The sequence below is a fragment of the Peromyscus maniculatus genome, chromosome 1, assembly GCF_049852395.1.
Source record: "Peromyscus maniculatus bairdii isolate BWxNUB_F1_BW_parent chromosome 1, HU_Pman_BW_mat_3.1, whole genome shotgun sequence".
Classification (NCBI taxonomy): Eukaryota; Metazoa; Chordata; class Mammalia; order Rodentia; family Cricetidae; genus Peromyscus; species Peromyscus maniculatus.
Window position 1 is genome coordinate 95587846 of NC_134852.1, and position 23772 is coordinate 95611617.

The 23772-nt window shown below is 47.4% G+C and overlaps 1 protein-coding gene across 8 annotated transcripts in view; it reads right to left on the bottom strand.

Annotated features, from left to right (window-relative positions):
* Nucleotides 1-23772, bottom strand: part of Arnt2 (aryl hydrocarbon receptor nuclear translocator 2) — a 162929-nt gene that overhangs the window by 46023 nt on the left and 93134 nt on the right. For all 8 annotated transcript variants that reach the window (XM_076546471.1, XM_076546468.1, XM_076546478.1 and 5 more), the window contains 3 exons: nucleotides 18889-18991; nucleotides 12737-12802; nucleotides 12318-12403 (listed from right to left, as the gene is read on the bottom strand). In XM_076546471.1, coding sequence (XP_076402586.1) covers nucleotides 12318-12403; nucleotides 12737-12802; nucleotides 18889-18991 — 255 coding nt within the window. The remainder of the gene's footprint in view (nucleotides 1-12317; nucleotides 12404-12736; nucleotides 12803-18888; nucleotides 18992-23772) is intronic.

The following is a 23772-nucleotide window of genomic DNA, read 5'->3' on the forward strand; positions in this document are numbered from 1 at the left end:
AGTGGACTTTTCTCTGTTATGCATGGTTTTCCATATCTTCTAGATTTTTATTAATGAACATGTTCTGCGTTTTCATAATTTCCTAAAAAGACACAAAGTAATGCGGGTATGGTGGTGGCCAAGCCTGTAATCCCAACCCTTGGGAGGCTGAGGCAGAAAGAATGTACATTGTGATTTTAAAAAGGCCAAGTCATGATGCTTTGGTCCTTAGGCTTCCCACTCCTGGGAAGTTTTCTCGTGATGCCCTGTGCTCTCCAGCAACACAGAAACATGGGTGTAGCATAGCGATATCCAGACTTAGGACCCTGCCCTTTGATTAGCAGGGGAGAGGTGACATGCCTCCTGGCAGCAGAGGCTTAGCCCAAACATTAAGGGGAGTCACAGCATTCCCCTTCAAATGCATGGCCATGAAGCCGCGAGGTGGAGAAGCATCTCTACCTCTCGCTGGCTAGACTGGGAGGCTGTTGATGAGTATGTTAGATGAGCTGTTAGATTTGGACTTGAAAAGCAAAACTTCGTTTCCAGGAAATGGGGATCTGTAAACATAGGGTCATCTTAACAACAGACACGGGGAGTCTGTTGGGTTCACTAGAATGAGGGTACAATGGCTGCCTGCTCTACACCTCAGCCTCTCCATCAAGAAAGCAAATTGGGGGAAACCTGAGGCCTCCCAGTTTCTGTCCACCATGTAATTGAGTTTGAATTAGCATCCCGTATGAGTGATGTGGTTTCTGCTGGGAACACAGTGGTCCTTTCCCAAGGAAAGCCGAGGGGTTTCTGCTACTGTTTGTGGGATGCTCATAGGAGTGCAATGAGTTTCCCTAGCTGCTCCCTTCACTCCTGCTTCTGGGCAGCTGTCCACCTGTCACCCATCTGCCTACGGTGACACTAGAACTCCCATCACCGTGTTCTCCTTAGATGCTCTAGCTCCACGGGCACTCACAGTCCCTGGACATCAGGCTCTGCTCACCTCCTCTTCTATGGTGGCCCCATGTCCTATTCTGCCGTCCTCTCTCACCGCCATGGCACAAACTTTCTTTGTCCAGCAGGATTGACCTCCACTGCCCTGCTCACCTCTCCCAAACCAGCTGAGGCTGAGACCACTTCCTTCTGTTCAGCCCTGGGAATGATGCTTTTCTTACTGAAAGGCCCCAACCTTGCCAGCTGACCTGCAGGTTCTGTGATCCCTCCTATTCCATGGTACCTCCTTCACCATGAAAACCCTCCCCAACAGTGGCCCCTCATTTTTTCCAGTGACCTACTTTCAAGCTCTCCTACTCTGGGGCTGCTTTAAGACAACTCCCTTATTACCGAGGCTCAACAGTGTCTTTTCTTTTCAAACACTTCCCAGCATCCACTTTCCAATCTCTCCTCTTGCCCTGGCTCTGGACATCTACCATATGGCCATGTGCATCTTGGCATAGCACAGCTTTGACTATGTTTGAATGTTTTGGGTTTTTGAAATGTCAAAGGTCCTCCCCTACAGGTTAGCTGTATCATGGCCCTCTAGTGCCATTTGTGAAAATGACGCTAGTGAGTGCTCCTGTGATAGCCTCTCAGGCTCTGAGATGGTGACCTGCTCATCAGAAGAAGGTGACTGTGAAGAAGTGTGTGTGTGACAGCAAGGCCTTCCTGCGAGGAGGGTGCAATGACTTTCTGCTGTAGGGTACACACTGCCAGTGTCTCCCTGCCTCTCCCTGCAGCCTCCTGGTCACTCACAGAGACCTTCTGGAAAGTGATCTATGGCCGAGCACACAGAATCGGCAACCACATCCACTGGAGATAATCATCAGAGCTCATTAGGTGAGCCTTGTGAAGTTACTCTCCATTGGTGATGGCACAAATATCCATATTTAAAACAATGGTGACAGTATTCTCTTTGGATATTAGAGACATAGTCGGTCTTATGGGGGGGCCTAATGATAAACCCATTGAAGGCCCAAACTGGCTTTGGGAAAGGATTCTTCAAGGAAAATGGCCATCGGGCTTGGTACTAACCCAGCTGGAAGGAAGATGTCTCTATGGACAGTGTGTGGCTTAATGGATATTACTAAAGAGCTTTTGCTCTGGGGTAACCAGGGGCATCCTGACTCCAGAATCTCGACTCTGTTGTTGATGGCAAAAGCCTGTGGCTCTCTGAAGTTCAGGAAACTATGTGCCACACTTATCACGTGATGTGGGTATGTGTACCATTTTTCTATAGTGCCTTTGTTGGCATTTGGTCGGGGACTGTACATGAAGTGTCAACATTGTGCATGGCACAGAGGCTCAACATATCAGTGTCCTATTTATGTCAAATATGATATGATATGTTGACATGCCATATCATATTTGCTTCTGTTGTGATAAACACCATGACCAAAAGTAACCTGGGGAGGAAAGGGTTGACCTGGACTGCAAGTCACCATCCATCACCAGGGGAAACCAAGGCAGGAATCTAGAGTAAGGCACTGAAACAGAGGCCCTGGAGGAATGCTGCTTACTGGCTTGCTCCCTTGTTCCCTTTCTTATGCAACCAGGACCACCTCAGCTACGCAACCCTCCGCACTGGCAGAGGAGGTAGGGTCATCCTGGGGCTGAGCCAGCGCTCCCTGAGCTGATCTCTGCCTCGAGGCACACTGGCCTGTGATGCTGCCCCAGCCTCTCTGGCTGTGACATCCAGTAGGTACCAGCACCAGGTAGGGGCCTGACCGTCTGCTGCAGAGGAAGGAGAATCTGCTCTTGCTCTTCCGAGTTCACCAGCTGAATGGGAAAACAGACTGAGCTCATCCCAATGGCCATGTGCTTACCAGTGTTGGGGGGGGGGGGCAGAGTAGCACCTGGAGGAGGGGTCACAGGGCCACCGCTAGGTGCCAGAGTGGGTGGAGAGAAGTCAGGAGGGAGTGCTTCCTGGCAGGAACTGCCAAGTGTTTTTTAAAAGGAACAGGATAATTCCGGCTACTCTAACAGGTCTTAGTGGTTCCCTAATCAGCTTCACAAGCTCATTTCACCCCATATTAAATTACCTCGCCCTCCTTGGATAGCCTCTTCCCTCCTGCCAGCCAGAAATAAATCTGGAGAGGATAAACAATGCAAATGAGATGGAACTGGAAACTGCTGTTGGGGAGGGAAGTCCGCACTGGCCAAGGAGGCTTCTTCATAACTCACCAAAGATTACAGGAACCCAGCGTAGACACGTGCAGAACGGGGCTGTTTTTCAGTCTCTCTGGAAAGAGCTTGTCCTTGGCCTTCACCTCCTCATGTGAATTAAGACATATTTTTACATTTCACAAAAACAAAAGGCCGAAGGGGAACAACTGTCTCCTGGCTGTAAGCGATTCAGGGCACTTGCTCACGGCATACCGCCAAAGCCTTCCCTGGGGACCATTTGTAAATTTTAGGGAAAAATTTACTTTTGCAAAAACACATTTGGGAAACAGTCTCAATAAAGATAAAGAGGTTTCATCACTGTAGGCTTCTCAGAGACTGCACCGCGCCGTGTCAACGAGTACCATTTGCCAGGAGAAAAATGCAGAAGGTGAAGTTTCCCAGTGGATTGTATGGAATCCTTTTGTTGTGGTCTAGGGACTTTTATGTTGGTAGATATTTGAAAGAATGTTGACCTATGGTTATTTTGTATTTCAGGGATCTTACTTGGTAATCTTTAAAGTGGATTTTCCATTTTGCAAAGCGAAGAAGCTACGGGTGTAACCGGAGCTTTTGTACCTACCTGCCTGTCCCTCCCAAAATACAGTGAAAGGTGCCGGAGGCCGACACGGGGAGAAGCATATCTCAGTGCTGGAAACCGGGGAAGGTCAGCAAGGGTGGGTTATTTTGGCATGCTCGGACCAGGCCAGATGGGGTTGAGGAAAGATACAATGTAGCTTTGTCTCTGTAAGTACCTGCAGGTGGAGTGGAAGGTTTGCATCAGAGCAGTCAAAAGCTCAGAGTAAGCTCGGCTTGAGATGAGCCCAGAAGGGGGGCAAGTCCCAGGGAAGAGCTCGGGACTCCTAGGAAACCGCATGGCCAAAGATTTCCAAGATCCTCCCTGGGGCTATTTGTGACTTGTAACCTGCCACCCCTGCCACAGCCCTGGACCACTGCACAATAACCTGTCTATGGCGGGCCCCATGGAAACCAGAGGCATGTGAAAAAGAGGACATCAAGGTAAGGAACCAGAACAAACATTTCCACTTGTTTTGTGAAAGAGGCAGGGAAATCTAGAGTCAATCCAATCCCCTGGGGATCTGGAGGACGTTTGCAGAAGGACACCAACTTAATCAGTAAAGACCAAGTTTAGATGACAAGCACGCTTGTCACATTAAAAAACAAAATGGTAGCCACGAATAAAAGATTAGACCAAGAAATTCTAAAGAAATTTATATGAGGAACAAAATTCTAAGTGGGGGCCAAGGAGTGTGGTGCCTGCTCACCCTTCCAGCTGCAAACTATTTGGAGACTCATCTTGGCATGGTGGAATGGGTCAAATAATGTCAGAGTTCTGGTGTAGGGAAAGAGAGGGTGGACAACGAAACCAATGAGGTCTTTGTAGTACCTGGCGGACAGAAGGTAGGTGAGGGTTTTGATAGATGAAAATAGGTTTGAGAGATGAGTAGATGATAGAGATGACAGCTGATAGATTTGATAGATAGGCTGGTGACAGATGAATGATAGGTGATAGATGACAATTTTTACAATGTATTTTATTCTTTGAGAACTTCACACATGTATACGAAGTATTTTGATTATATTCACCCCGAACTCCTCTTGAACTCCCTTCCATATCCCCCTTCACATCTTCTTTTATCTTTCTTTTCACACTAAATTTTTCTTTTTGAGACAGGACCTCACTGTATCACTCTGGCTCTCAGAGATCCACCAGCCTCTGCCTCCTGATTCCTGGAATTAAAAGTGTGCACCACCATGCCCAGCCTTTAAAAATAATAATCCACCACTGAGTCTAGTGTTGCCAATATTCACACGAGTGTGGAGCTACACACACAGCAGTTTTGATAGATGATAGAAAAGATGGATGATAGATCTGACAGGCAGATGACAGATTTGAGATAGATCTGACAGACGACAGATGATAGACAGACAGATAATGGCACATAAATTGATGTCATAATATAACAATGACCAAATAGCTGAAGTCCAAATTCTAGTCACACTCACAAAGTGATCTGTATACTGTTTGTGGAGTAAGAGAAGCCAGTCAAGTCTAATAATGATGTGTAAGGACACGGACTTTGCAACCAGACTTCCTGAGTGTGAGTGGCAGTTTCCCCACCTGCCTGTGTGGACCTTGCCCACTGCCACCTCGTGTCACCTGCTTTGTCCTAGCTCCCTCACGTCTCCACATCAGCACAGCCATCGTCCTCCTTCAGCTCCATTTTCTAGTCCTCATTCTGCCTCCAAGCAAGTCTACTCTAGTTCACAGAACATTATTCAAAACCCTACACACAGAAAGTAGGGAAGGGCCCAAGCTCTCAGGGTTAGCAATGCATCCCTGAGATCTGTGTCTCACCCACATCTGCTATGGGATGTTCTGTATGTCCTGTGGGAGCCTGTTCTCGGGTTCCTTGTGGCTTTACCCAGCAGGTCCGCATAGAGGATGATAAGGACCACAAGCCTGAGTGCAGGTGTCTGAGATGATCTGCACTTGGCTGTGCTGGGGGATGGTCTGTATGTCAAGTTGCTCTGATTGGTCAATAAATAAAACCTGATTGGCCGTGGCTAGGCAGGAAGTATAGGCGGGACTAACAGAGAGGAGAAATAAAAGAACAGGAAGGCAGAAGGAGTCACTGCCAGCCGCCACCCTGACAAGCAGCATGAAAAGATGTTGGTAAGCCACGAGCTGCATGGCAGGGTATAGATTTGTGGAAATGGATTAATTTAAGATATAAGAACAGTTATCAAGAAGCCTGCCACAGCCATACAGTTTGTAACCAATAGAAGTCTCTGTGTTTACTTGGTCTGAGCAGCTGTGGGACTGGTGGGTGACAAAGATTTGTCCTGACTGTGGGCAAGGCAGGAAAACTCTAGCTACACACATCCCCAGTCACAGTATCCCTTTCCTTCAGGGAGAAGGTTGATCACAACAGTGATCACCAAGACGACTGACAATACAGCCCAACCTTACTCCTTTACTAGTCAAGAGTGCTAGGCTAACTGCTTCACGATGCTGTCTTTATGTGTCTAGAAAGGAAGAAATGACAGTATCTGCACCTCATCACAGTTCTTGTGAAAATTAAATACATAAAGCAGGTCAAGGACTTTTCACTGAGCCAACTCTCAACAGTCTCTTCCCAAAGAAGGGAGCTACTGTTAAGATCTCTCCTGCCTACATAATTTCCCTTGCTTGCAATACATTTGTTATCCAGCAAAGTCCTTCTCCTTTGCCCTTATGCTTCATCTCAGTGCTACTCTTTCTCTGCCTGCCAGGCTGGCATGCAGGACAGACAAGCTTATCTTGACACATCTCAGCAGTTGTATTTATTTGTACCTTGGTTATGACCTGTGGCTTTGCATTGACTTGGAAGTCAATTTGTCCCCTCCACAGCACTGTAAGAAGGCACCTCAAGGTGCCCAGGACCTCACAAAGAACCTGGTCTGTAGTGGGAGCTCAGAAAACATTTATGGAAGGAACAAGAAAAGCCATTTCATCCTGCCTGAGAATGAAAAACCAGAAGCCTGTGGCCATTATTCTCCATCTCAGAAGCTAGTATGGTGGCTTTGATGTCTGGAGAGATCCTGAGCATGCCACATGTGGGCAGAGCAGGAGGGCTGGGGGCTGGAGAGCACAGGGGTACAGCCATTACCGGTGACTTAGTGGCCTCAATACCAACAAGCAACTTTTGGGAACTTTCACATGGTAAAAAAACAAACAGAACATTCAACAAGCAAACTGCCAGAAGCCCAGAGCTGTTGGAGATGAGCTCATGGCAGAGCCGAGCTGTTGGGTGAAGTATGAGCACTGGTCTGACCCCAAAGGCTTCTGGCCAGAACTGCAAAATAACCTCAAGCCTGTGGCATGCTGTGGCCACAGCTTACTGAAAGTCAGCCATGAAGTGAGAAAAAGACACCCACCTCATCAGCGAGGAAAGTGCCTAGTGCCAACACAAGCTCTTTCCAGATCTAGATTGTCCCAGGGGCTGAATCACCAGCCCTGGGGTCAAACTCTCTATCCTGGGTCTCTCTTGTGCAGACATTCTGCTAGGTAACCAGGCATTCTTCATGGACTGCTTAGGTGGTAAGCCAGCCTCCACTTTAGAAATGACCCCTGATCAAAGATGAATCCTCTATGAAAGGCAAGATGCTGGGTGGTGGTGGTGGAAATAAATCACATTTCTGGAAATATAGTGTCCTTCAGACTCTGAATATACCCCCAATGTACAGAATGTACCTTGTTATAAGTGGTTTTTGACAAACTAAACAACCACATGATGGGACAAAGGAACTCACTGCCTATTGGTCCCACTCCAAATATCAGTAGAGTGTAAAATGTTGTCAGGCTAATTAGGATGGCTACTCTATTACAGAAAGTGCTTCTGGAATACACCAGAATCTACTTTGAGGTCTGTATACCATGGACAGACAGGAAGAAGGAAGATTCATGAATTCAAGGCTAACCTACTGTTAGCCTAAGTGCATGTGTTATGAGTTGCTGTCAAGGAATCCATCCACAAAGCTCTGGATTGCACTGCAAAGTCCATCCTGGCTGTTAACCTTTTTTTGAGGTTGGCTTTTGATATTTATAGTGACTTTAGTTAGCTGTCATAAATCTTTTCCATAACTTAGTCATTGTTTATGATTACAGAGCTGGAGCTCGTGAGCAAGCAGGGTCAATACTGTAACTAATAATCCTTACAGTGAGCTGTTTGCTCATCTAGTACCTCAATTCCATGACCTTAGGAAGGGGTAAAAGAGTCATGGCTTCATTTTAGCCACTCATCTAGGCCACACAACTGTCTTTAACTGTCTCAAAAGAGCTCCATAAAACTGAATTCTATAAATTTAGAAACTCTGGCAAGAAATTCCTTCACACGTGCATCCCTCTAGAGTCATGATTTTTCTTTTTTTAACAAGAGCCCTTCTTTTTTTCACCATCCTCTCACCCATCCACCCACTCATTTACTCATCCACCCATGCATCCATGCACCCATCCATCCATCCTCCCATCCACGCACCTATCCACTCATCCATCTCCCCATCCACTCATCCATCCATCCACCCATCTACCCATGCACCCACCCATCCATCCTCCCATCCATGCACCCATCTACTCATCCATCTCCCCATCCACTCATCCATCCATCCACCCATCAATCCATCCACCCACCCATCCACCCATCTACCCATGCATCCAGTCTTCATGAACATAATGTTTGTTGAGTCTGAATGATATATGAGGATGAGAAGATGAACACAACAATGCCCTTGGGCCTTGCAGGATGCCAGCAGTAAGCCAGAATTAGTGTTACATGTGCTAAGAATGCAGCCATTAATCAGCAGTCAGTATTGGCAGCCACAGAACAGGGCGGCAGGGGCAGCTAAGTGCCCTGTAGCCGTGCATGAGTCATGGTGCAGGAAGATGGCCTTCTTCTCCAGAACCCCTCTCTTCACAGAAACACTGGTGGAAGAGCAGACCAAAACGGAAGACACTGACACACGTTCAAGCTCACTGTAAACCACGCCATCTGATCATCCTGGATACCTCCTTTGAAACTTCAGATTGATGTCTCAAAACATCCTTTTCTCTGATTATGAAAGTCAGGTAAAACTTTGAGGAAATGCAGACGTGAACACAGAAGAGAAAGCTCCAACGATCCATACACAGAAATAAGTGATTAACATTCCAGTTTTAACATATACCTATGTTTTATTCATTTATAATTTAAAAATCAAGATGTATGTGTCTGGTAGCCATTTAAAAATAATTCTCCACACTTTATTTTGTTCTCAAACATCCTTGAATAGCACATCTTCTCATTAGTGTCTCTCCAATGTGCTAGTTTATATAGATCCAACTGAATTTTAGCCAATTCTCTACCAGTGACATTTAGATTAATTTGGCGCTTTCACAATTGTTAAATTGTGCTAAAGCACACAATATACAGACATTTCTAGTCAATTTGTTAGAATAAATTTCCACAAATCTGAATGCTGTATCATGAGTCACACACTGTCAAATGTTTGATACATAGTGCTCAGTTATTCTACTCAAGCTTTGTACTAATTCACATTCCTAACAGCACTGTAAAACATGACTTTTCTTTACTAACACTGTGCATCATTTCTCTCTTTGGTCCATTAGGATGTAAGAGAAAATGGTATCAAATTGTTTTAATATACAGTTCTGGTTAACCGTGAAAACTGTTTGTTTTTTTGTTGTTTGTTTGGTTTTTTTCCCATAGCTTAATGTGTCTACCTTGCATTTTTAATGCCCTTTCATGCCCTTGGCTCACTTGTCTCTTCTGTAACTTTCCTCTTTTCCTCCAAGTTGTTCCTTCTGGAACTATCCTGAGACTAATTCCTCCTTCCTATGACACCCCCTCAAATACTTGAAGACAGCAATCATGTCTCATTTTCTCTAAGTGAAACACCCTGGCTCCATCAACCATTCCTTAAGTGGCAGTTTCAAGGACCAGTATTTAAGATGAAGAATAAGCCTTCCTGCCCCCACCCAAGCTAACACCAATAGCCTTGAGACACACGCAGCTCCAGGGGAATTCATCCTCTCCATGCCACCTCTGCCTGCTTCTTGGGCCACAGCCTCTTTTCGCACTCTGCAGAGGCTGAGTGAGTTTTACCATACTCAAAATATTACTCATGTGAGACCATGGGCCTGGAGCCCCAATAAAGGGGCAGAAAAGCATAATATTGAGTTCAGAAGCAGATGAGGAATTTGCCTGGTATAGTAAGAATGATAAACTGACTTAAGTGAAGAAAGATTTAGTAGGAATCAAGGCATCCCCTTGGCATGGATCTCAGGAAGAAGGCTTTGGAGTACTGATGAAGCCTGGGTATGGGCATTCTTCAGGGCAACTCTCTTAACCTCAGAGCTGGCTTAGGGACTCTTCTATCCCCAAGGACGACTGCCTTATAATACTTTTCTATCGCCTCTACATATGCGGTCTCCCCCATTTACCTGAGCACTCCTAGAAGAATGGCCTGGGGCTTGTAGCCCTAAGAGTCTTGCTACACAATGGCCACACACAGGCCATCATGTACTGGATAGTGGAGACACTGTTGCCTGTCTCCCTCCAAGGGCCACAGTCTTTGGCTTTCATCTCTTTGGGCAATCTCCTACTAGAAACCTGCTTTCTCAAGCACTATCTGATGCTCCCATGAAGAACAGCAGACAGGAGCAGCCATGTCGTTTACAAAAGGCCCCATACTATTGCTACACTGCTCCTCCTAACACTTCAGCTGCTGGGAACTATTTGTCCTCCTGGGGTCTGACTAGTTCTGTAGCACTGTCAGAACTGTGAGTGAGCGGATCTCCCAAGCTGAGGGCTGGATGCCTTCTGATCTCTGCCCTTGAGTCTGGCTCAGGCCTTTAGCAAACAACATATTGACAGTTTTATAAATTATACTTCCTGTACTTTAATGATGTCTCTTAGGGATCAGGAGAGATGGTACAGTGATTAAGAGCATTAGCTGCTCATGTAGAGGACCTTCATTGGATTCCCAACATGGTGGCTCAAAAAAAAAAAAAATAAAAATAAAAATAATAAAATAAAAGGGAGAGAGACTTAAGCTTCTAGGTTCCCGGCGTCAGTTCTCTCCCTAGATGACACCCTCTGCCATAATCTGACACACAGCCAGAAGATCCTTGTCAAATGCAGTCCCTTAGCCCTGAAGTCTCCACCCTTAAGTGTAAGAAAGAAATTTCTTTTCATTGTAAATTACCCAGTCTACACTATTTTGTGATAACAATCCAATAAAGCCCAAGATAATGCTTTAAGTAGAAAAAATAATCTTTTCAACTGGCAGGTTGTGTGTGTGTGTGTGTGTGTGTGTGTGTGTATGTGTGTGTGTGTGTGTGTGTGTGTGTGTGAATATCTGTGTATACATACACAAAAAGTCAGTGTGGACTGTTGAGATCGCAGAGTTTTGAACTGCAGGCCCTTCGACTCTGCCAGTTCCACAGCACTGTTGTGGTTGTTCTGATCATGTCTGACATGTCAAACACTCAACCAACAGTCATTACTGTTATGACCATCTGGTGCATTTCGGAACTCCAGAAAGGTGCTGATGATACTTGTGGACATAGAAGACTCATTCTTTGAAAAACCTTAAAGAGTATGGAGAAATTATCTTACTTCCGACAACCTATGGGATGGACAAAAATCAACACGCCAGGTCAGAGAGGTAAAATCTGCTGGGCAAAGAGCAGCAAAGCGTCACTCTACCCATAAAGCAGGCAGTGTCGGACAGTCAGTGAAGGAAGGATCACTGTAGATCCCTGCACTGGCCAGAGAGGGCTCTTGTACAATCCCTCCAAAAACAAAAGTCCAATTCATAGTGAGCATAATCCACAGTTCACTGCCCAGTAGAGGCGATGTCATGATATCAAGTTCAAGCCACTTTATCTTACAGTTCCTTATTTCCATTTGCCTGCCAATGGCCAGCATACTATAAACTCTTTTTATTTATTCCAAGCACTAGACTAGCTATTGATGTATATTCTTTAACTGTATTATGGCCACAGTCTTTGTGTTCTCTTCTTTGTGGGATTACTATGCGACATAGCAATATTTACTATGTATGGATACATGACATTTTATCACCTATAGTGCATAGTCAGGTTGTTTTACCTCTGTCCATTATGGATAAACATTTGCAGTCAAATTTCTTTGTAGACCTAGGTCTTCAATTCTTTTGGCTTGATATCTAGGCGTCAAATTGTGAAGTCATACAGCAACTGCATGCTTAACATTTTGAGACAGTTTTTCCAAGTGGCTATGCTATTTCACACTCCCACCAGCAAGATATGATGGTTTCATGTCTCCTTTTCCTTGTCTGTGCTTGTTATCATGTGTTATCTCATTGTGATTTTGACGTGCGTATCTATGGGAACACGGCTGCATCTATCATTTCAGATCTGCACACTATCTCTTCAGAGGTTGATGATGCGAAGGCTCCACTCATTCCCCTTTTTAGAAACCTATTTCAGATAGTGGGGCTTTCTATAGAATCAAAAATGACATTCTAACCACAAAGAAAAACAACACTACTTTCCTGGTTTTTCTCCAAGAACACTTTTAACCCAGTATTACAGTTGCAGTTGAAGGCATCCGCCTTCTTGGAAATACACTGGCAGCTCTGCTCACCTGCTGGAGGCCAAGCCTTGATGTAACCGGTGCAGTGGACCACGGCGTACTGGGCTTCTCCTTCTTTCACAGGGCCAAGGCCATTCCTGAGAAAGGATATACATGAAGCTGTCTTCGTTACATGGGAATAAGGCAAGATGCGGATGACCCCCTTGGTATCTAAGCTGCCTGTTCTCTTGTTTCCTTTGTGGTTCTAAATCTTGATTTCCTACCACCCTGACTCCCATCCTCCAACAGGGCCTGAACATCACACACGAATTCCGCCCGCCCAACTCCCGGTTCTTACAGTGCCACCCTGACACGCACCCTCCTGGTCCTCTACACTTAGCCCCTCTTCAAGCTGAACTGTTCCCCAGTGTGGGGCCATCCTGCCATCTGCTCACACACTCCCCAAGTACATCAAAGAAAGGGATGCCCACCTGAACCTTTTCCGCATGGTGGTTATTCTGTTCAAAGGCAGGTGGTCTAAGGGAGCATTTCCGCACCTAAGAGTCAACGCATGTGTTAGAATCGATGGGGATGCAGTAAATACACAAAACTGATGGTGCTGCTGAGACAAGGGGGACCCACCTCACCCCAAAGCATTAGGAGAGCATTAAGTGCTGTTAAAAATCACTATTAGTGTAAGCTCTTTGTGTGTGCTCAAGTGTGTGCAGGTGCACATGTGTGTGGGGGTGCAGGTGCATGTGTATGCACATACACATGGAGGTCAGAGGATACCTCAGGTGCCATTCCATCTTTTCTTTTGAGATAATCTCACTCACTGGCCTGCAGCTTACCAAGTGAGGCTGGATGGTGGCTGAGCCCCAGGGACCCTCCTGGTTTTCCATCTCTGACGCTAGGATCACTAAGGTGTGCCACCATACCCAGTTTTTGTTTGTTTGTTTGTTTGTTTTTTATTTTTCGCATGGACTCTGGAGATCAAACCCAGGCCTTACAAGGCAAATATTTGACTGACTGGGCCTATTATCAACATATATGATGAATTCTTTAATTTGCAAACACTCTTTCTGACATTCGCTTTCTTATAAATAAAGATGTTGAGACATGGACAGGGGCAATTAAACTTTTCCATCCACGGCCATTGGACTTCCTCTTGCATCGCTGACTACCTTGAGCAAAAGGAATATCAGTCCAACAGTCGGTCAGAGTACCCTTATGTGTGCACTGGCCGCTCTGAACACTTCATAGACACCTTGTAAAAACCATTTGCGGAGGTGTGGCCCTAGCCAGAGCTATTCGAAATAGTTTCTTACAGGAATGTTTAACTGTTAAAAGCCTGGGTGAACTCTAGATGACCCTACAGCTATTTCTACCTGAGCCAGGAGGGGAGCACTTCTGATGACTAGAAGGACCGGAACTTGAGGAGTTAGCCTGTGACTGGGGGCCAACACTAGCCTGCATTTGCATACACCGATCGCTATGACTGATGTGAATACCCTCTTTGGCTACCTAAGCAGACTCTTCAGCCCACTTTGTGAGCCATCTGGGGGACATTCTCCCGTGCTGTCTTTTCTGCTATTCCATCAAGCCGAGAGAACAGCTCTTCTGGAACAGTCTTTTCTTAATTACTTTTTTGTTGTTGTTGTCGTCGTCTTAATTACTTTTTTTTATTACTACAGTCTGAGCTGGTGACATACAGAAGAAGTAGCAGAGAGAGCAGAACAATGGTGAAGGCAGAGGCAGGAGAGCATTAGGGGCCGCCACAGCTAAGCCACCAGTGGGCTGAGCTGCGTAAGTGGCGGGGCGGCCAGCTACTTGACAGCGGCCAGCCGGTTAGAAGCCTGCAGAGTGAAGCCGGGTGGTGGTGGCGCACGCCTTTAATCCCAGCACTCGGGAGGCAGAGGCAGGCGGATCTCTGTGAGTTCGAGGCCAGCCTGGGCTACCAAGTGAGTTCCAGGACAGGCTCCAAAAGCTACACAGAGAAACCCTGTCTCAAAAAACCAAAAAAAAAAAAAAAAAAAAAAAAGAAGCCTGCAGAGTGAAGAGAGACTGTGGGCCTTGTTGTTGGAAGAATTTTATAGCAGTCAAGCTTTTAAGGTCGAGAGCCTCAGCACCTCATGCCTGGGAGCTGTAACACCTGCTGTTATCAAAGGCTGGCGAATACGATACCTAGATCGCCTGGAAACCGTAATGCCAGCTGTAGCCGAGAGCTGAGGAATCTCAGTATCTTAGACCAGCACATGAGCTTTAACACCTGCAAGGCTAAGGATCCTTTTACCCAAGGCCTGCACAAAAGCCATAACACTAGAAGATGCCTCCCACGGCTGCTCCTGCCCGCTACCACATGCTGCTGTCAAGCACCAAGTGATACAAAAGATACCTAGGACCAGCACTTGTAAAATTTCTCCCCTGCTCACTTTCTATTCCCTCCATGCCCTGAAGGGTAACCCTGCTATCAAGTAGATGGTTCTCAACTGCTCTAAATGTTTACTCGGAGAAGCCCCATGGATGATATCCTTCCAAAGGGCAGAAGTGGGCTTGCCTGCGTTGGACTTGTGGTTGCCATTAGAAGGAGAGTTTGGCCGACTTCTAACATGCATGAGAACCGTTTCACAATCCCTTAGTACTAGAGAGTTGCAGAAAGACTAAGGGAGAAGAAGCCTAGCTATCCTTGGTCCCACAGATCACGTCAGGGGAGCCGGTGGCTTTGTGGAAAGGAGGAGGGTGATGACGGCAGAGGGTGATGTCTGTTCAGGCCTGAGCAGAGACACCAACTCAAAACAGATGCCAACAGCTGCAGGAACGGTAGCATCTTCCTAGGCTTGAGCACCGCATTGTGGATACCCCTCCCCTACCAGGGCTGGCTCAGGAATAACCACACTGCTGGAAGCCTGCTGATGGCAAGAGAGAGAGAGTGGAGACAGGGGACCCACAGGCAGAGAATCAGGTCTGCCTGGGGGCCCATCTGTGGGGCCCTGGGGATGAAGCTCTCTCCACAATGGCAGGATCTCCCTGACCACTTCTTAATGATTCTCTCAGCATCCCAGGCATCAAGCATCCAGGCTCTGGCCACCACTTGGCAGATCCATTTGCTAAGTGCATTTCCATTTCCCAACTACATGACAAGTGCCAGCCTGGATGTCTTCATTTGCAACATGCAAAAAAAAAAAAAAAGTCCAATTATGTTCTGAGACCTTGGCGAGCTGCCCGCACTGGAGTCACTTTCATAGCAGGATCAATCTGTGACACTGCCACCCAGGGATGCCAACAGGGCCCTCTGCCCCTTCCTGGCAGACTGTGCCCAGTGTCCTGAGGAAACTGAGTTGCTTTGTTGATGATGTCATGCTCTAGGCAGATCAAAAGGGGCTGCACATCTGTCCAGCCAGTCCAGGTAGCACGGGCTCATACTCTCATGAGCAACTCTGAGGACCCGGTCTGGAGGTGTGCCTGGGCTCCGAGAGATGGAGCAATCTGGGCGGTGACAGTGGCGCTCTACCTGCTAATAGAAATGGTGTGCTACGATGCCTCCAAGCACTTCATTCATGCGGCTAATTAAGAATTTATATCAGTTGGGCTGACTAACCGTCCCCAAGCTCGGTCAAGAGGCCCCTGCTGTGACATTAGCTGATAATAGTTTGTTTCTGGCTGGAGGCTGTGCATGAGTCCTGGGTCCAGCTCACTCGAAACACAAAGCAGGCAGCCAGTGAGACTCCATCCTAAGTCAGAGAGATCATTTATGCACTGTCACTCCAGTGCCTTCTTGTCACCTTGTCAGGGCTCTCTGGAAGAGGTCCAGTGTTCAGCCTGGAGAGGAGCAGATGCAGGGAAAATAACAGCTCTCTCTCTCACCAGGACTCTAAAGCGGTGTTTTGTAAAAGAGGGTTCTGTAGACCCTCCTAGGGGTAAGGAGCAGGCAACATTGGTGAGATGACTTGTAGGTTTCTCTCTCTTCCCTCTTTTCTTGTCTCTCTCTGTGTCTCCCTTTGTGTGTGTGTGTGTGTGTGTATACATCTATACAGGCACATGTGTTCAGATATACACACGTCTGTGTGGAGGCCAGAGGACAACCTTATCTGTTTTTCCTCTAGTGTCATGCACTTGCTTTTCTTAGACATGGTCTCTCTCACATAGGATTTGCCCAGTAGGCAGCAAGCTCCAGGAGTCTGCCTGTCTCCACCTCCCCGTCAATGGGATTACAAGTGCACACACCACCATGCTAGGCTATTTTTTTTTCTTTTTTAAATTATAGAGCTATCTCTCCAGCCAACAGAAATAGATTTTGCTAAGACGCACACAGATGACGTCGAATCAGGAAGAATAAATACTCATTTTAAAGCATTTTCTTCTTGGAATGTTATAGTACCCACAGATGTGCAAGTGTTCAGTCACATCTGGCAGCAGATAACCAAGTAAAAGTGACATTAGCCAGTGGCTCTGCTGTGCTTGGCTTGGGATGGGCAGCTCAGTAAGATCTCACAGCCTGAAGGGGAGAGGACAAGGCTAATGGTGAAGGCAAGGCTGTGCTAAACCAAGATGGATGCAGAGTCCCACACTGGTCAGGAGAGGTGTTTAAAGACAGCCCTAGGACAAACGCATTCCAGGGCGGGCTGGGTGGAAGACTGAGTCTTGCTTGCCTGCCTGTAGCTCCAGCTTCTGCTTCTCACTCTGAGGAGTAGCCTTAAAGCCTCAGATCTTGCATCTGGGACTCAGTAGTGGCATTTCAGATACTTCCTTAGCTCCCTCTGGTTCCCTCCCATCTGCCTGGATGCTCAACTCAGCTTTCTGCCATTGGGGGAGCAGGGCCCCAAGTGCTGTCCTCTGCTGTCCTCTCTCCGTTGCCTTCCGGTGACTGTCGCCCAGCTCAGCTGCCATCTCAACATTGGTCCCTGAGTCCATCTTCAGTCCTAGAATTTCCTCTGGGTTCTGGAGTTGTACACCCGATTGGCCCCTCATCTTTTCCACCGAGTTGTCTGGTTGGCACCTCAGTCTAGAAAGGATGACTACTCCCCTTCACCCTGAAGGAGCTCCCAGGCATCTTTCCCATCTTAGTGATGGCACCCCGCTTCTCCAACAGGACAGGACATAGTCTCATATCTGACCTATCTCATTATTTTATACCCTACATGTGGCTCGCTGCATGTGCTATTAGATGTCTGCAAGATATATGTCTCATTCCTTATTATCACCTTAATGATGCAAAATGCTGCCTTGACCTTTCTTTTTCTCTGCAAAGAACCAAAGCAATCCTCTCTCCTCCCCTCTTTCTCTCTCTCTTTCCCTTTCAGATTTTGCTGATGGTGAGGAGTTGTGGACCCATTCTTCCATGACTTCAAGCAATAACTGTATATAAAACATTCTATTGAAAGTCAAGGAGGTGCAAAGAGTCATAAATCATCTGGGCAAAGGTGGCTCAAGCTTGTAATCCCAGCCCTCAGGAAGCTGAGACAGGAGGATCAAGAGTGGATGCTAGACTGGGCTACATAAGTGGCCATCTCAAAAAAGAAAAAAAATTAAAGATGTATAAACCACAGTCTCTATCCTTAGGATGATATAACTGAAGCATGAAGCCAAACCATTTACATTTTAAATACAAATCAATGGGGCTTGGAAAGTGGCTCAGTCAGTAGAGTGTTTGCCTACCATAAAGGAAGTCCTGGAACTCCTATGCCATATAAACCAAGCATGGTGGCCCACCTCCTTGTCTTAGCACTTAGGAAGTGAATACAGGAAGACCAGAACTTCAAAGTCATCTGCAGCTACATGAGTTTGATGCCAACCTGGGACACATGAGTCCTTGCCTCAAAAACACAAAATAAGATCAAAATAAACAAAAAGTCTAATCAATAATAGTTGGGGACCCGTTTAAAAGGTGTGAGTTGTTATAGGAAATATAAGAATAAGCTCAGAATCAGTGGTTTCAATACAAACCATATTGAGGAATACAGAATCTGGAGAGGCAAGATGTGTGAAAGGCCTCAAAGGATGTTCAGGGGAAAAAATCAAGAGTATAGAGGAGCAGGGTTATTACAGTGGAGCAGGGTTATTACAGTGAGCAGGGTTATTACAGTGGGGCAGGGTTATTACACTGGAGCAGGGTTATTACAGTGAGCAGGGTTATTAAAAGTGTGGTTGGGTACTCCTTTAATTCCAGCACCTTTGAGGCAGAGGCAGAAGGATTTTTTGCGAGTTACAGGCCAGCCTACTCTATACAACAAATTCCAGCCCTAACTATGGCTACATTAAAAAACAAAAACAAGCCGGGCGGTGGTGGCGCACGCCTTTAATCCCAGTACTCGGGAGGCAGAGCCAGGCGGATCTCTGTGAGTTTGAGGCCAGCCAGGACTACCAAGTGAGTTCCAGGAAAGGCGCAAAGCTACACAGAGAAACCCTGTCTCGAAAAACCAAAAAAAAAAAAAAAAAAAAAAAAAAAAAAAACAAGAAGAGAAGAACGCAGCACACAAAGGTGTGAGAACAGAATGGGTGGGGAATGGTGAATTACTGGGCCGTATAGGAGACAGAAGGGGAGCATTCCCATGATGGGTCAAGAACTGGGGTGTATTTCTCGTCTGACGTTGAGAGCACAAGGTCAAGTGATTCCCCTGGCCTTGGCCTCTGCCCACCCACAAACCTCATCCTGCAGATGAAGGAGCGCCGGGAGCCCATGCACATGCGCATGGATGACTGCTGGCCTTCCTTCTTCACTGTCCCAGTCTTCAGGTCCAGGATGCGGCCTGAGGGAGAGAAGCACAGTAGTGTGTGAGATTAGAGCTGGGGAGGAAGGGGCAGGTCTCCATGGCTCTGCCACGCCAGGACAAGCTGGGCACAGCTGAACAGACTATTTTCTCGGCACCCCCAGTGTTCTTTGGCAGAGTCTCATAGAGACATGGAGTCCATACGGTTCACAAGGCCTTGTTTTCTTCAGTGCAATCTCTACTTGTCAGCTGTATTGCTGGATTCCTGAGCCTCAAGTCACTCCAGTCTGGCCACCTCCTCCCCAACCCCATGACAACAGCCTTTGCCAAGGTGACCGACAACTTCCCCATGGCTAAATCCAAAACACATCTTTCCTTTATTTGATCTGGCTGCTTTGCTGAACTTCTCTTTTAAAAACCCTACCAAGCCAGGCATGGGAGCACTCCCCTGTAATGCTGGTGCTCAGAAGGCAGCAGCAGGTGGATCTCGGAATGCTCAAGGTCAGCCTGGTTTATATAGTGAGTTCCAGGCAAGTTAGGGATGCACAGGGAGATTACGTCTTAAATAAACAAGCAGCCCTCCCAACCTGGACTTCTCACGACTTCCTGGCTCCTCTGCTCTTTCCCTGTGAGTTCTTTCTCCCTTTAGGGGCTCCATTTCCTCCATCTTTTCTTGTCATTGTATACATACACTCCTTGTGCAGTTTTATTCATGCCAAAGTCTTAGAGGTCACCTCTGGATGCCCGTGACCTAGTGTCTTCTCCCCTAGCAGCTATTTCAAGTCCTTTGCTGGTGGAGCTGCATCATCAGCAGTTAACTATGCAGCTACAGGGCAGCTTCACTAGCTCCTTCCAAAACAGGCTCCCAACATCAGCAGGAGTGGCTCCAGAAACTCCAATCTAAGCCAGAGAGCTAGACAGTGTCTCTGTCCTTCTCTCTCCCTAGTGCACACAGCCTGCCTTCTGCCTCCCTGGCCTCACTCACCCATCTTACTCTCAGTTTAAGGGAAGAAATATTTCAGAATCTCCACATACATCTCTGACACCAGTGAGATTTTTTCTATCCCTTGATCCCTTCCCATTCAGGCATTTCCAATGTCTCCATTCTCTGCTGTCTACAGCCTCCAGGTATAAACAACGTCACAACTCTTTAATGACAGAGAAGAGAGCATATGACCCAGAAGATCCTAGCTTCTCTCTTCATTGGCAGGCAGACTGCTCTATCTACACTCATGGTCTATAATTTGGCCTTCTCCCAGGGGTGGACCCCTGCAACCTGCCTTTACCCTACAGCTCCCTGGATACCACCCAGTTCAGGCCACAGGAAATCTCCATGCCAATTGTAAAATATATGCCTTGGCCTGTTTCCTCTTTATCCCTCTCTTCAAGAGGACCCTGATAATATTCTTGCCCAGGAACACCAAGACTTCTAGCTGGCTCCTCATTTGCAGGGGAGGCTCCCCTTCCTCAGCCCTTACCCTCTGTTGGTGCTGGGCTTTGGACCTCCTCTTTTCCATCTCCCTGAAGAGATCTTTGGTGACACTTGCTCTACTACCTCCTGCAGACTGGTGGCATCATGACACCCATCTCCAGAGGTCAAAGACACTCCCTTTTAACAAAAACTCTACAGAAGCCCCGAGTCTCCTCTCTTAAACTGGGCTCAGCTTTGGGCTTCCCCTTCTGGCACGAAGGGTATGGTTTTGGAAAGACTCCTTAAGGTAAACCAATGTTATAAGTTTGCACAAGTGACCTCAAAGGTCCATGTCTTCAACATTTGGTCCCCAAAATGGCATTATTGAATATGGGGAACCTTTAAAGTGGGGCCTAGTAGATGGTCCTTAGGTCACCGAGGGTGTGCTCCTGATGATTGTGGGACCATGGGCTATTCTTCCTTACGTGACCTAGCTTGTGAGCTAGGCAGGTATGCTTTGAAGCAACACACACACACACACACACACACACACACACACACACACACTGCCATTTCACACCCCATCAGAGGCCCAGACTGCCATTCCCTGACTGGAACCTCCAAAGCCAAGAGCCAAAACAAACATTTTATCTTTAATAATTATGCCAGGTATTTTATCATAGTAGTGGGAAGCTGAGTAACACCATTGGGCAGAATCTCCACCCTCAGTATCTGGCCTCCATTGATATCATCACGGTGGCCTGAATTCAACAAGAATTCTGCTGAGTGGGTCTAGCAAGAATTCTCTTTACTCTAATGTTTATTCTTAGTAATTCCCCACCCAATTAGTCCTCACCCCTTCTCTGGTTCTGCGTTTCTGTTTTTCTCCGTTGGAGTCAGAGTTCAGTCCTCCCTCTTCCCTCACTACAGAACCCACTGTCATTGCTCTCGTACCATGACCAGTCTTTCTCAGCACGCTGGACAAGCACCAGGCAGCCGGACCCCTCTTAGGTGCTTCAATGAGACCAGCTGTCTCTTAGGCATCACAGACATTTTAACACTCACAGGTGCAAACAAATGTGTTTTCCCTCCAAAGCTGCCCTTTCTCCGTGGTCTTCACCCCTACTACTCAACTGCTCAAATCCTCCACTGAAGAGCATGAGGGACTGGAGAGGTGGCTCAGTGGGAAAGAATACTTGCTGTGCAAGCTGGAGAGTCCAATTGCAGACCTCAGAACCCATGTAAAATAGCTGGGCATGGCCATATATGTCTGTAACCCCAGGGGTATTGGGGGATGGAGACAAGACTGCTGGGGCTTGATGGCTGCCAGCCTACATCAAGGTTCAAGGAGAAAGAAGCAAGGTGGAGTAACTGACAGTGAACATGGGAGTCTTAAACGCAGCCATACCTTTTCTTGAAAAATCTCTCATGCTCCCCACCAATGGTCTCCAATATACACATCCCATACCCCAGTATAAAAGTATAGTATGGCCTCTGCTCACCTCATGACCCTCCTCAGCTCTGCCTGGGGCCTGGCTACTTGGTGCAGTTCATGGCTCCCCAGTGTGCTCCTGGCTACTCCCTTGGCCCCAAGCAGCACCCCCTCTCCTTGACTGACCCCAAGCATTACATCATGACACCCGCTTGTTACCTCAGTGATCACAAATAGTCATTCAGCACTGACAATTCACTGACCCAAGCACACAGAAGGCCATTACTACTGGTGGGAGAGAGACTATGGATCCAAATAGAAAGCAATGGACTAGGATAGGAGAGAATAGACTTTCACACAGAGATAAATGCAATGAACACAGTATGAGAAAGTGGCCTGAGAGGCCCCTCCTTCAGGGTCAGGTAAGTGAGTCCCTCTTACTAGAAAGAGAAGGGCGTCGAGAAATACCTTCCCCCAGTTTGGGCTTGGTGAGCTAAAGGAGGAATGAGATGGAGGAGGATAAGTATGTGCAACCCAGGCGGTCACCTCCCTGGACTGCACTCCTGAGGCATGCTGTGCTTTCTGGAGCTGGCTCTCTGGTACTGTATTGGGACCGTTTGGCAAACATGGCTCTGGACTGGGCCTGATCAGCTTGCTCTCCTCACCCCTGCAGTGCTCTGGGACATGGCCGCCTTCTCTGCAGATGTGGAGCACAGCTCTGTAGCTGCATGCTCCATACTGACACCATCTATACAGAACCTCCATCTTATCCATAGCAGAGGGACACCTCTAAGCAAGGTGTGCACCCAGACTTCAGCTCCCTCTGGAGGCAACACTGAACTTGAAAGCTGAGTGATCTTGCAGAGCGGAGCTGGCACTCTGCTGACTGTGCTGCAGTCTGCTCCTCCGGTTCTGACACCTGCCTGTCTCACTCACAGACAGCATCTTTTCCAGCCCCTTTTAGTGTAAACCGTCACTTGCTTTATCATCAACCAAATGGCAAAAGGTTTCAGCTGCGAAGCAGGAGGCAGGCGGGTCTGTCAGATTCCAGAGCGCTCTGAAAATAAATCCCAGCTGCGAAGTTCGCTCGTGGTGCAACAGGAGGACATGAATAAACACATCTCCACGAGCTGCTGTGGGGACCCGGAGAGACAACTGCCCCCAACGTTTGTTTCTCCACGTGCTTCTGGGGTTTCCTTGGGCCCGGTGAGCCCCGACTCCAGGCTCCTCAGGAATGCAAGCACGCTTGACATGTCTTGTAGGTGTGTTCCTGGGAGGGATGTAGGAACTGGATCTGACAATTGTAGCAGTGGAGATTATGAAGGCAGGTGGCCATGCCTGGCACTGGGTCCTGAATCCCAGTGCGAGATGATATGAATGTATCTGCTCACAGGCCCTGGGGCTTGGGCTGGCTCATAATGGGACTTTAGAAGGAATGAACATGGAGCCTATGCTGATGTTTAACTCTTCTGACCCACGAAGCCTGGGGGCTGGCTGGTTTGGATGTCCCAGGCTAGTCCCAACAGCTACCTGGCAGCAGTCAGCCGAGGCCAGTGCTGACTTCTTCAGCATCCCTTCTCTACCTCCATCCTCCTCCTCGCCGACAGGATGACTTGTTTTCTTGAAGTTCTGGGCACTGAACCCAGAGCCTTCCTCATGCTAGGCAAGCACTCTCCTGCTGAGCAACATCCCTAGCCCAAGGTGGGAGGACTTGTTCTCTCACACCTGTGTCTCTGGCTCATCCCACCTCTCGCCTTCCATCCTGTTCTCCTTGGCTGGACCCCCTAGTCATCTCTGTTTTCCTCATGCTTGGTCCCTGCCCCCTTCTCTCCTTCCCTAGGGTCTCTTTGTGCCCTCTAAATGCCCGCCCCACCCCTGGAAACAAGCTGCCCTGTGAACAGTCAGCCCTTCCCAGAGACTCCCTCAGCCAATGCCTCAGTAAGAACCAGGCTGACCTCTTGCTGTCCGAGTATCAGT